At 39.0% G+C, this 14,433-nt stretch overlaps 1 protein-coding gene across 1 annotated transcript in view; it reads right to left on the bottom strand.

The window, feature by feature from the left end:
• The window catches only part of sh3bp5b (SH3-domain binding protein 5b (BTK-associated)), a 29,938-nt gene extending 16,386 nt beyond the window's left edge, over nucleotides 1–13,552 (bottom strand). The window contains exons 1-3 of the mRNA XM_033981722.2: nucleotides 13,205–13,552; nucleotides 12,444–12,506; nucleotides 6,700–6,828 (exon numbers count right to left, since the gene is read on the bottom strand). Coding sequence (XP_033837613.1) covers nucleotides 6,700–6,828; nucleotides 12,444–12,506; nucleotides 13,205–13,282 — 270 coding nt within the window. The 5' untranslated portion in view covers nucleotides 13,283–13,552. The remainder of the gene's footprint in view (nucleotides 1–6,699; nucleotides 6,829–12,443; nucleotides 12,507–13,204) is intronic.
• Between the last annotated feature and the right edge of the window lie 881 nt (nucleotides 13,553–14,433).

Below are 14,433 nucleotides of genomic sequence, written 5' to 3'. Positions count from 1 at the left end.
AGATCAGCTAACACAATATGTACTCGGCTGAATAACAATACTCCAACAAAAACAGAATACTGGGGAAAATCCAGCTTGTCCGTGTTCATTGGCTTGTAAGGCAATTAGATAATTTATTGGCCCAGTAGGAAAAGTGTTTTTAAGGCATCTGATCAATCCTACAATGGTGTACACAAGCCCAATCACATATTCTGTGTTTGTCTGCTATATAATAATAATGTACAACACCTGTGGATCATTAAGTTATGGTTATTTGAACATTTTAAATTGTGATATAAATGTGAAATATTTTTCACAAGATAACCATGATTAAAAGGGAAATTAAAGCCACAAGATTATGCAACTAAAAGAAACCAGTCAGAATAATCAAGAACACACAAACATGCGGAGAAGTCAACAGGAGGGGACAACGGGGTCTGTTGTCTCGGGCCCAAGGGTCTGAGGGGCCCGGAATTGGAAGTTTTTCAGTAATCTTGAAGGGTCTTATAAATTACTAGGCCAACTTCTGTAGCTGGCATATTTCCTTGGAGAACTTGAGGACGTGTCTGGGGAGCGGGAAAGTCTAATTAGCTTATTACCCATAACACTGCCTCAAATTAGGAGCAGATGGTGGATAGTTTATAAATGTTTTAAATCACATAATATTTGAATCAGTGTGATGACACTGGAATTTTGACAACTACAATATCCACAAAGAATATGAATTTCTTCACCCTTTAAATGCAGCGTGAAGACACGCAGAGTCTAAGACGATACTCATTTCAGAGGAGGCCTGTATAACTCTGTGATAGATTAACAGTTTTTTAAATAATTATCCAAAAATGTACATGCCGCTTGAGGTTTCTGCATTTTAACAACATTCATTTTAGCCCCCATTGAATTTAATGTTAGGCTATTGGCCTAGAGAATGTTGTGGTGTCACCTGAAACTCAGCAACACCTACAATTACAAATTCATACAGGCAAGAGGGAGTGTGTCTCAATGATACGGCAGTAAATTATGCAAATAGAATGGTTTGAATATCCAACCACACTACCAGTTGAAATATTTCCACCACAATCCTATATAGAATGAGAAGGTAAGATGCTACAAGACGCACTTTCCCCTGATTTAGCCACTGAGCGTGGTAACAGTGGCATTGGTGATAAAAACAATTTATTCCTCCATTTCTCCAAAGAGTCTCTCACAGAGAGCAGTGGTTAAATCCGGGCAGCTGCGAACATCTGATAATCCTAATATAAAGGCAAGCAATGACAAAAAGACAGCTGTGTGATTTGAATACCACAAAAGAACAAAGCTAGCTTAATGGTTATAGTTGCCAAAAGGACTTTATCGAAGTGTCAGATACAAAATGTTGTCCTGATGGTGACCAAACTTACAAAACAAGAAAATTTAGTTCAAAATGAGCAATGTTAAATGTGCAAGAAAATAGGGCAGATGAGATCAAAACATTCAGTGACAACAACAAGGAGTAAACAAATTGAAATTGATGACAGATTGTAAGGCTTAATTTAATTTGAGTCCCAAGAAAAAAGGACGAGTCATGGATATTCTATTGAAAAGGCAAGTATTGTCATTAAATTTATCTCCATAGATACAAGCATTTGGCGCCATAGGATCAATATCTCCAATTTACACCAAAGCAGTAACAGCATGAAAGTGCAGCAGTGCAGCTTACGCACAGGAAAACAAACCCTAGATGGTAAGTAGCCTAATAAGTAGTCTGCACAAAAGATATGCCTTTTATTGCACTGCCAAATATCGTGCCTTTTGTATAGTTTCAAATTCATAAATTCATTCAAGTAATTCATACGATCAACAATGAATATGTAAACAATATAAAACAGTTTGGTATTTACAAAGGCTAGCGTTGCAGGAGCAGCTCTGTTGCCTCTGGTGTAAATCGACACTTTTAAATATAGGCAGGTATGCAGCTTTACCTAAGGAATTTGTTTAGCAATTAAATAAAAACTAAATGCAAAACAAATATGTTTAATGCTATTCTGTGGACCATTCATGTTGATGCAATAACATCTTGCATTCCTTCCTGATCAAATCTACACCAATCTGTTTGGGAAGCCATGCAAAAAAGGTAGTGTCTGATACGTTTTAATGTCAGCTGTCCATAGACCAGAAGGAAGTGAAATAGATAAGGCTATAGTTTGCACATACAGAAGTACAAGGAAACCACAGTATTTTTCTTTTTCAGTTCCTGCACATCATAAGATAAGAAAAATACGCAGCGCAGTGATGGACCATTTCCCATCACCATTCAACTCAAACAAGCTGTAAAAGGTTGCTAACAGTATTTATTTTTTTCATTGGATCCGGAAGAGATACAGAACAGATATTAGGCTACATCTGCAACCTCCACTGGCTCCTTATTTCATATCAGGTGCAATTCAAAATGTAATTGATTGTGTTTAAATTTCTGCACTCTATGTGTCACCTTTATTTGAGGGAGTTACTGCCCTCCACCCAGAGCCCTGAGGTCAGCTGACCAGCTCCTGCCAGACTCAAGACCAGAGGTGACAGCCTTTTCTGTGGCAGCGCCCAGACTACGGAACAGCCTCCCTCTGCCTGTCAGATCCTCTCAGTCTTTAGCGCAAGACTACACTGCAAACCCACCCCTTCTCCTTGGCATTTAATATTAGCTAGATTTCTTGTTTTATTGTACTTTTCCTATGTATCGCGTGTGTGTATGTATGAGATAGATAAATGTCAGGTGTAGTCGTTTTAAATGTGTGAATTTTTGTAAAGACGTGAAAACACATTGTACATTGTAAGAAATCGTAAAAATATTTCAGCTACATGATTCATCTGCTGGGTTTTACAACACAAAAACCCCACTGTTTCAACTTGAACATTACTGTAGCATAAAGGGAAATTATTATTCAATGTAACCTTTGTTTAGCAAGGTTTCAAAGGGGAAGTCCTCTCAAAGTAACTTTTCCCCTGTTCCAAGAGTCAGACAAAATTCATAGCACATACACATTCATGTATTTTTCTCTGCAAAGCAGCCTCCAATTAATAACCCAGCTATGTCCCCCCTAGGGATGGGACGATATACGATCATATCGTTAATCGCGATAAAAAAGGTCCGCAATTAATCGTTTGTGGCATTTTTTTTATAATTGCGATCATCGCACACGATTATAATTGCCTTTACGGCACCACACTGCCTCATGTTTCCAGTTCCAATACAACGTTTAGATGTTAGTTCTGGTTTTTGCCCACTCTGACATAGCAATGACACTTGTAGCTTCTGTGCGTATCTCTGTCTGAACTATATTCTGTCAGATATCAACAATAAACAAAGTCTGATCCGTAACTCTCCACAGGAGCATACCAGTGCACGCGTCACCCGTGCGCACAGATGAGACGCTAATGTGTGTACATCTTATATTTTTACCTACAATAATGCAAACTGCAGAATAAAACAACACCTTTTAAACAATAGACAAATTAAGTCTAATTCATACAGCTGAACACAAATGTGCCAGAGCGCATGGTCCGAATGTGCACTATGTGCACAGAAGCAATGCTAACGATTATACACGGTATATTTTACCTACAATTAAGTCAATAGCAGAATAAACCATGCTTACCGATCGAGAACAGCATCCAATCCATCAAAAAATAAGGTCATTTACTCCTGAGTCCACTGTGGGATCTTTACTCTTTGCCATGAACCACTCCGGGTCAGAGATGCCTCTTGTTTAACTTGTACAAACATCCACACTGTCCTCGATCACATACTCCCTTTGGTTTGTCCGTTTCGTCATGTTTAAAACGCAAAACAGTGCGTAAAATGCGCCATTATGCACACATTTCTGCATCCACTTGTTTCCCAATTCACCAAAGTGCCTTAATTAAAAAAATTAAGTGTTCATCGACGGGCACTTGCGTCACTTCCGGCGCAACAAGGACTTTTCTTCCGAGTACGTCTGTTTACGGAAAACCATGGCATGTGATACATTATCCTGTCCCGCTGCTCATTGGCTGTAAGGGAAAAACGTCACTAAATGTGTGTGATGTAATTGGTTGATTCTACAAGGGGAAGAGTGGGGCGTAAACTTTCAGTCATCTGTAGCACTGATTCGCTGTCTGCGGCCTCAGTAACCCACAACCCCCACCTTATTGGCCAACACTGGTGTCAATCACAAGCTAACGTGTGTGTTTAGCACTGAACAAAGTTGGCATTGTCAGAATTTTATTATGCCTGAAATCGACAAAAGAAATGCAAAGAAGTGACGGAGCAGATTTCATATTTGGAGTACTTTCCTGCAGCAGATTGGACATGGAGGATCATGGACATAATTTCTTGACTGGATTATATTCTCTGGACCTTTATGGAACAAATGAGACCAACTTTGTGTGAATATGTTGATGTTTGACAGAACCAGAGCACTCAATGGTAAGTGAAGTCCAGATTCACACTTTGTGACTTTTCTGTAAAAACGTCTTTCCTGTCAGCACTCTGGTGATTGCAGGTGAAAATGGTTTGCATATCCAGAAAGACAAGCGCTGAAGCTTTCATTTGATGTGTACATTGTTTGTGTGAGTGACGCAGAAGTGTATGTACATTGCTGTAAAGTTGTAAAGTAGTCCCGGGCCGTCTGAACCTTAACAGGTTAATAATTATCGTGATAATATCGTTAATCGCGATTATTTTGGCCACGATAATCGTGAGTCTAAAATTTAATATTGTCCCATCCCTAGTCTCCCCTCAGGTAGCAGCTGCAGGGCTTTATCTGGACACACAGGTGGCTGCTTCCTCTTTATTTACCCCAGCACACAGGAGGAACTGAGACAGGCTGAAATAACTAGGTTTAACACCACTAATGAAACAGGAAACCAATGAGTCTATTTGATCACAGACAGAAACTGTATGTGGATGTGAAAGGCAAGTCACTGCATCTCAAGACATGATACCCAAAACATATAAATAAATAAAATGAGCTGAAACAAAACAATAAATAAGTGGCAAAATAATGAATGATCTTAAGAAGAAATTGTCCATTTCTACGTTTGGGCACAAATTAAAACCACAACATTTACAAGCACATTTTAGCACATGATGGATTGGCTAAGGATGGGCCAATTTTTTGAGTAGATAACTAAAACAAAGCCATACAAAACTCCAGCTTTACTCATTAGTCTGATCAAAAAGACCCATTTGAAGTACTGTGGACAAACTGGGACCAACAGATGGGCACACAGAGAATGGGGCAACGCAGGAAAACTATTAGTGCTGAAAATCGATATCACCCATCCGTAGTATTGCCATTTCAATTCAATTCAAGTTTATTTATAGAGTACATTTAAGACAACTTCAGCTGATCAAAGTGCTTCACATAAAAGTCAATAAAAAAAAAAAAATATATATATATATATATATATATATACATACATACACACACACACACACACCCCCCCCCATACACCCCCCCACACACACACACAGAGATAACATGATACACTGAAAGAACAATAAAGCACCAAGATATCCTGTCTAGCTAGTCTTAAATGCCAGGGAGAAGAGATGAGTTTGCAGTGAAGTCTTAAACTGCGTTAAAGATTGAGAGGATCTGACAGGCAGAGGGAGGCTGTTCCATAGTCTGGGCGCTGCCACAGAAAAGGCTCTGTCGCCTCTGGTCTTGAGCCTGGCTTTGGGCACAGCCAGTGACCTCAGGGCTCTAGGTGGAGTATAGGACTGCAGTAACTCCCTAAAATAAAATGAACCCACAGAGTGCAGAAATTTAAACACAATAACATTTTGAATTGCACCCAATATGAAATAGGAGCCAGTGCAGGTTTCACAGCACAGGCCTGATGTGCTCTTACTTTTGGTCAGCAGATGAGCTGCAGTGTTCTGGACATTCTGTAAGTGCTGCAGGGGGATCTGGTCGAGCCCCACGTACAAAGAATTAGAATAATCTAGACACGACAAATGTGTAGATGGCTTTTTCAAAATCTGGTTAGTGGCAGTTTGTTGACACCAGGTTTGATATGAAGCTATAGTTAGCTATACAGCTTTAACTACTCTCTGATATTCGGTAAGAGGGCCTTTTTTCCATTTCCTCTCAGTGCGTCTACATACATGCCTGACTTCATGCATATTTTCATAAGGCAAAGGATGTGCTATGGGCTTTGTGTGCTTTAGTCTTAATGGAGTCACTGCATCCAAAACCTCTATAAGTGTCATTGACACAAGAGAACAGCCCATCCGGCGAGATGTGTTGCTAATCATCTCGACTCAATTGCAGATGCATTGACCACGTCAGAAAACAAAGAGGCAGTCATAGAGTTCATTGTGCACACTCGGCTTGTTGGGACGCATGGATTAACCACACTTTCAAGCAGCATTATACAGAACACAACAAAGTGGTCCCAAAAGTGCATTTTGCAAATCTCTATCAGATTTACATGGAGACCAAAGGACAACAAGTCCAGGCTGTGTTCTTTCTCATGGACTGCTTCCTCCGTGAGGAGACAGGTGAATGTGGCAAGTAGGCCCCAACTGATTTAATGCATCTGTCTTCATGGAGACAAGTGGTTGATGCCACCAAACTATGCTGCCCATCAGATACTCAGAGAAGAATTTAACCAGGATAGCAAAACACATATGAGTGCCCTCCGAGAAAGCCCGTGCACCACAATTTCAGAAGCACTGTGCTGTCTTGATTTGGTTAGTACCTGTCTAGCGAGTCTGCGGGCCTCCCAGTAGGGTTTGGACTCCTCTACAGCCTTCCCGATCTTCTTCACCAGCTCATCCAACTTCACTGTGGCCTCCACCAACACCGAGCGGAACTTCTGACGGGCATCCTGGAAAAACACAACAATTAAATCATCAAACCATCATTGAAACACAGGAAGAAATTACTGTTATTAATAGGTGCACTGTGTAATTGGGTCTTCACTATTGTCATATTTTACATACGTAGTATGCCAAAAAAGTGTAATCAGTATTGCCTCCTAAAAAAATCTATTTAATTTTTACTTATTGAATATGAAAGAATGTAATTTTAATGGCATCTTATAAAACAGAAAATGTGGTTATATATGTTGTTGTACATGGCCAAAGGGCATTTTTTTGTGTATTTTTGTCTTGAGCTGTTTGTGCTTTACAGTCAGAGCTCAGAGAAAATTAACTCTTTACAATATGAACTTGTGATTACAACAGGGCAACGTACAAACATCACTCCCAGTATTTATTCAAATCTAATCCATTCAGTCAAAAATCACCAAGTGGAGGCAGAAGAATGGAAAGCGCTAGTGGATGAATGTATAAAAAATATTGAAAATCACTAAATACTGTACACCATTACCAGGAATTAAAACCCTCACATTGATACCCAGATACTAATCAATGCTAAAATTCTTATCAAAACAGTTCATTGCACTGTTAATATGTTCTTTACCTCCTTTATATTTGACCTTTGTCCTAGAGCAGTCTGTATAGCTCTTTCAGGCCTAGTTTCCTTGAAAGGCTGTTACTTCACCAGGGTCTGAAGTCAGCGCATAGTTCCTTGAATCATTTGCACACAGCTCGATTATCTCTGCAAAAACAGGAGTGTCCGTTGTCTTTATCACCGAAGCTGACCCAGACTGGCACTAACCTCACAGTCCTCAGTCTTAGCCTATCCTCTGACCTGGTTTAAGATTAGCTCATCAAAATGCATTTTCAAACCAAAACGTTAGCTATTGTGGCAACAAGGCTGATGAAGATGAGCAAACAAATGGGAACAATATTTAAGTGTTAGAATAGAAGTTTCAAAACATTTTGGTCTGAATTGAAGATGAGTCAACATAAAGCAAAAATATTCACAAAAAATGTCAAGTTGTCTATAATCTGTGGTTCTGTCCCAGCTCTGACTAGTGCATACTGTTGAGAAGTGTCTTGTGTAAGAGTACAACTGAGATTTGATTGATAATCATAATTGTTATAAAAGGTCTTTTGGGATGTGTTTTAGAGTCTGTATAGTCCATACAGCAGCATTATTATTCATTAATAGCAGCGGTGGTGGTGTGAAAGGTGTTTGTAGAGGCTAGCAGGCAACTGTATCCCAAGGCAGCTGTGGCTACTATATTGGCTTAGGCTTACTGCCAATGAATGTTGTAACTTGTGTATTACACATTTAGAAAAAAATAAGTTCTTTGATTAATGGTTAAAATGTCTTTGAGAAAACTGACATCCGAGGACATGTTTATCCGTAGGCCCTTGGATGACTTTGAATGATAGTGCTTGTATAAACTGGGTTATGATCAATTATCTGTTCTAGTTGTGCGAATATCATTTTTACATCTTATTACACAATAACAGTGTGCACAAGGGATTGCTCTGCTCATGATAGAATTAGGTTTATGTGGACTAGGAGGCCTACTTATGAAAAACACTATTTTCTACAATACCTACTTAGAATAGTTTGTGTTATATCCAAGTACGTGCATCACACTTAAAACCTTGAGATCCAAATAATACATGACTTCAAATAATTTTTATTTTTTTTTTCCAAAAGTCTCCTTGGATACCCCTGGGGGTACCTGTCCCACAGTTTGGGAACTGCTGTGACATAAAATGGTTCATTCATGATTTGATTTTGATTTGATTTGACTTTGCATGAGTTTACTGATAAAAAGCAGCTTATGGCAGCAGCCTGGCTTTTACACTTATTAGGGAGGGATTTAGTTTCCATCTTGAAAACATGTGGATTGGGAGGGTGAGTGAAGGTTTAAGAAGTGTGTGTCCCCAATGACCCCAAATTTGTCCATTACATTAATGTGCACTAAAAAATGTTTCCTGGTCCTCCATCTGCTTGTCTCTGTTAAAATACTAATGCTGTGACTTGAATGGCATTAAACTTATTCATCTTGCATTTATTCAATGACACATGTTTTTGTTTGTTTTTGTCATGATAAACATCAATTCTTACTAGAGCCTGTGTACTGTAACACAGTAGTACAAGAGCTCCCAACTAATAGACCAGGTGTACAAATAAATTAACTTTGAAGGCTACCTTTTTAGAAATCACTTTTGTAAATCTAATTCTGGTTCCTAATCCTTTTTTACCAGTTGGGCTAAATGTGCTGAACTTCAAAGATGTTCTAAAATGACGGCACATGAATTAGGACAATTTAGTTTGTCTGACAACAACCTGAGCCAAAGCCCTGGATCAAAACAACACCCAACAACACTCAAAAGACTGTACAGCAGACAGTGAAATCATATTAGGGAAAAGCCATCAATCAGTCATTCCGGTCTGGGATACCATTATTTTCATATCTTTATTTTCCTAACTATAATGTGCTCAAAATGGAAATAGTGTTTTTACTATGTTGAAGGAAATTTACGCCATGTTAAAAAGGCTGTACCTGATTTTTGCTGCCTTAAGACAGTGAAAAACAGAACTAATTCATTTTAAACAATCTGCAGTGTTCCAAAGTTATTAGCTCACTCTGTATTTTGTTGGGTTTCAAGGTATGTTAACTGCCTTCCATGGTCATGGCAATTAAGCAATTCAAATCAAATGAATCTTTTGAATGCGGAAAGGTCCTCAACAGGTCCTCAAAGTCCTTCACAAACAGGAATGAATTGTTTGTCTGAAACTTATGAATAGTCAAAAGATCACAATATTGTTCAAATAAAGTTCTCAAATATTTCATTTTCTAGCTTTTTCACATTTTCCAAGTTTGTCATGTGAATTTGTCCCCTTTTTCTCAAAATCAACAATCCTACTTGCACAGGCATTAGTAGTACAATTTAATTACAGTAAATAGCATTATTAGCTTTTAGTCTCAAGCCTCCAGTTGTTTATTTGATATAATAGGCATCTGAACTTCAATTTTCTGTGGATATTACACACTGTTCTTGAAACCAGCCTGACAACACATAATCCAATTGTTTTTATATATTTGCCCTACTTTATGGGCCTTCCCCAACAAAGCAAAAATCACGAGTGCAACAATGCTACTAATGGTGGACAGTAAGCTAGCATACAGCTTTATTCCTCTGTTTTTAATGTCATGAAAGAAAAACTGAAAAAGTTGTTTAAGACATTTTAATAACAGTTAAGGCATTTGGTTGGTTGCTTGGTTACTGTCCTCAAATTCAACTTCCAACCTTGATTGACACAAAGAAAGATTTCACACTTGAAGATTATGTAACAACAAAATCATTTAACTATTTAAATGAGACCAATCACAAAAACAGGCACTGTTAGTTCAAAATGAGGTGAGAAAAAGAATGCCACTGATTAGAAACAATAACAAGAAAAGCAAATTATATTTACTGTACCAATTTTTTTATCATGTATTTGAGCAAAATTTCTTTCTTTCAGTAGAGATATATGGTATAAGCAGGTCAAAATATGCTGACTGCGTACTGCATTTAACTGTTCAATAATCAGGAAGTGTGCATAAGCATGCTCGTTGGTAGCTTTATGTGACAGCAAAACCCCTGGTCTCTGGAAGTTAAACTCATCGTCGTGAATAATTAAGATGCTCGGAATGTACTGAGTAAATGAGGAATAACTTCATATTTGAACCTCCATCAGCAATCAAATTACCAGCATATTTTAGTACATTTGTTTTTGGATAGCAAAATAATCATCTGATTATTGTCATCAGCAAACTGCTAATGGCAACTAGAAGTTATGCAAATACAACAGTATAATGTTGATTCTTCTGGGTACACAAAAATCTTATTCTAAATCTAATTATTGTAGATTCAATAAATTTAAGTTGTCTAAGAATTGAAAGTATCATATTGTTCATTCCAGTCTAGTCCCGTCACAATCTGGCTATTCTTCCATAATTATAGGGAGTATTATACATCTGATGACGTAGGCCAAGATAACAAGGACTGAGCTCATAGTGTGGGGCTGGCACGGCACAGAATTAAAATTGTCTCTCACTCATAGTAAAAGCCAAAAGTAAAATCTGTCAGCTGGACAAAAAAGAAACAGCCTGGATGATGGTTTTAGATAGAAACTTAAGTCAGCACTTTAACACTACGGGGCACATGACTGTACCCAATATACAACAGCAATTACACTTTACTTGTAAAAATATGTTTCCTTTATGACTGCAAGTAGTTCTCACCTGTGCAATTTTGATAGAACCTGACATCAAAAAATTCAAATTGTACAATTTCAATATCAGGTCAAGTCTCCTCAATAACACTGCTCGGTCTGAATAAACAACCACATTTCACAGAAAATCAAGTTTACCACACAAGGTCTGCCAGGGAAAATCCTATCTCAAAGCTGTTATGTAGCCTACTTTATTGATGCTGAGTGAGCTCAAACGGTTTGGCCTGGAGGCAGAGCAAAGGTCTCCATGTAATTCTTTTAAAACCCTTTAGCTGCACAAAAGGTGAGGTCTGAGGACAGAGGTGACTGAACAGGGCCTGATATTATCTGCAAACTCAGGACCACTGTCTCCACTGCACTCTCTCAGGTAATGGTAAAGCACACATGTAGAGTGCACAAGCAATGGATTGTTTTTATTCTTGGAGGTCGGTGGAAAATCATTTTGAAGGTGTTCTTCTTGTGTCTGGTTGGGTCTCTTTAAGTGGCACAGTTTCCTTTAACCTAAAATAATATGACAATCCTCCAACTAGGACTAGATACTCCTATACCTGTAGTCCATAATGTACAAGGGGGTCTTCAGCACTGTGGCCCCTCACCTTCTGACAGGTTGTTCTTGCAGCTTTGATAGAAATGCAGGGGACAAATTCCTCAACAGTAAAAGTCTTATTTCTATGGGGTATTAACTGCTAACACATAGCATATATAGATCACCAGGTTACCTTTTATAGTTTTGAAAATGCTAAAATTCGCCAAAACAAAACTCCCTTTGCTCCCGGTGCTAAGTCACTCCCCTCCAGAACACTATCATAACACAATGAGTGTGCATCCCACTAATGAAACTACTGCACATCACATCAAGTTTGTGAAGTTGTTCTGTATAGTTTTGTATCATGCTTTTGTACATTTATGAAGAATTGTTGTGTGTAAGCCTGGGTGACACATACTTGTGGGCTGAGCGTTGGACAGAATTTTACAGCTAACTGCAAGAAGGGTTCGAATAGGGCCAGGGAGGGAAATTAGCGAAACATACATGGATGACATCTAAAACATTTTCAGGCATGTTTTTGATGAGGGAATCAGGGTTATAACATGGTAGAAAAGTTTTTAAAAAAAGATTTTGCATAATACCCTCTCTTTAAGTGTTCCTGCAAGTGTTCAACAGCCTTCAAGAAGAACAATGTCAGCATCTCTAGCAACTTTTCACTGCCCCTCCCCTGTTCCAGACGTTTAAATGACATTTTCCTATTAGAATTTAAGCACTTCATTATACCTGAGATGATGCACATTTGATGAAAGAGTGGATATTACACTGTGTCCATATTGTGTGTGTGTGCGCGTGTGTGCACTGACCTCCAGCTCCGTCTCACATCTGTTGATGTCATCAGTGGACTGGTTGAGTTTCTCCAGCTCACCCTGAACACAGCAAGTACATTCAAAATTAGGGAGAGCCTACAAACCTGAGGATTTGTCAAATATCTAGACTAAAAATATATTTGTTCACCTATCCATTTATACATCTAGTCGTATCGTAAACCTAAACAACTTGACAAGTACCAAATCTTTTACGCCTTATCCACAAACAGTTTTTTGATAAACTTATTAACTATGGGCAACAGATGTGAAGGTTGTACAATGTCAAAACAATTACATAGGTAGTGGTGTTTAACAGCCCGTAAGCTTGATAAGCTTGGATATTTTAGGCAAGTCACCTTTAAAAAACAAATATTTGATTATGTTTAACCCGTAGTGGCACCCTGATAAGAGACAGTTGAGATATGTGTATCCTGCATATACCGCTCAGTCAGTAGGCTACTCGTTTTGGTGCACTGCATGCCACCAACAGGACTGCTGGGGTGTCCTTCAGCACCAGTGCCAGTAGAAGGCTCAGTGTTTGACAGCATGCGTCTACATAAGATTTTAGATGGTGAATAATAATAAAATATAAGTGTTTCTGTTCCACCTTAATTTGAAAATGAATACAAACTGAGTCACGCGCTGCAATGCACTTTGTCACCCATAAAGTCCTACTGTGGTCACACAAGACGAAGTCAAAACCCCTCAAAACAAAATACAAAATTAAAATAAAACACTTAACATGCTCCTGAGCTGACCTGTATTCTGGGGTCCACCTCCTCATCCTCGTACTCCGTCTCATCCTCGGAGCGCTGTCCCCGGTCTGAGGGCTCCATTGTGGGCTGCAGAAGGGGAGATGTGCACGCGACGAACAAAGACAGCCAGGAGCGCGAGGCAGAGCAAGCACGCGGAGCCTCGGTCTGTTTGTCTGTCTGGTGGCCTACATGCGGTCTGCGGGCTGCACCACGGCCGTGTCCTGCCCTGTCATGAGCAGTGCGTCCAGTCCCGAGTGGAGCTGCAGAAAGTTCGCTGTCCGGCCCTCCTCCAGACCCGACACCATCCGCACTCAACAGCGGCAGACAGTTAAAAGAGAGCAGCGCGCGCACGAGATCAATGCACGAGAGAAGGGAACGTGCAGGGAACGCCTCCTGGAGAAGAGAGAGAGAGGGGAGAGGAAGATAAGAGAAACAGCGCCACCACGCGGACACGCCGTGTATAGACATGTATAGAAGCTGGAATAAAAAATAAAAAAAAATGTCACTACTACTAAACGTGTCTACTGTTCCTAGTCATTTTTTTACACTTTAGAGCAAACTAGGTAAATTTGCAATCATTCCTGTGTCCTGACTCCGGTGACCTCTGCAATTTCCAGTAGTTGGTGACATCACAAAACTCATCACGACTGCCCTGATTACAGACAGGTGTAATCCCGGTTATTTAGAGAATGTCCCACTCAAATTTACCTAAAGAAAACAGGATAATATTTTTGTTTTTATGTTTTTGGGTGTAGGCTACTGACGTTCTGGGGATGTTGGCACCCCTTGATAAAAAGTGAAAATTATATGGTGTTTCTTATTGTAGTTACCTGTGTCCTTTGATTATACAGGATAGACTAATTTTATCCCAAATGTAACACCTTGAGACACTGAACGGGGGTCATATATTTCAGCATGGTTTCAGAGACATACATAACCTATACACACTGTATTCTTTGATATTTGTGATATTTTAGTAATTTGATTTCACTGTCCTTTGTGTGATGTTGACACTGTATTTTCAGGACTCTGAATAAAAGTGTCCAGAACCTTGGGTTTTGCCACACCACAGGTAGACTATGAGATTAGTTTTAAATGTACAATTCTTGGCATAAATCCAATCCAGTCAATTTTATTTATCCTAAATACTGCAAATAAAGACATAAAAAACAACAACATTGCTCTACCATTGCTCATAGCAATAATTAGATATAGTAATAATAATAATAATA

The sequence above is a fragment of the Periophthalmus magnuspinnatus genome, chromosome 16 (genome assembly GCF_009829125.3).
Source record: "Periophthalmus magnuspinnatus isolate fPerMag1 chromosome 16, fPerMag1.2.pri, whole genome shotgun sequence".
Lineage (NCBI taxonomy): Eukaryota > Metazoa > Chordata > Actinopteri > Gobiiformes > Gobiidae > Periophthalmus > Periophthalmus magnuspinnatus.
Note: the sequence above shows the minus strand (reverse complement) of the source record. Positions and strands in the feature narration are given on the sequence as shown.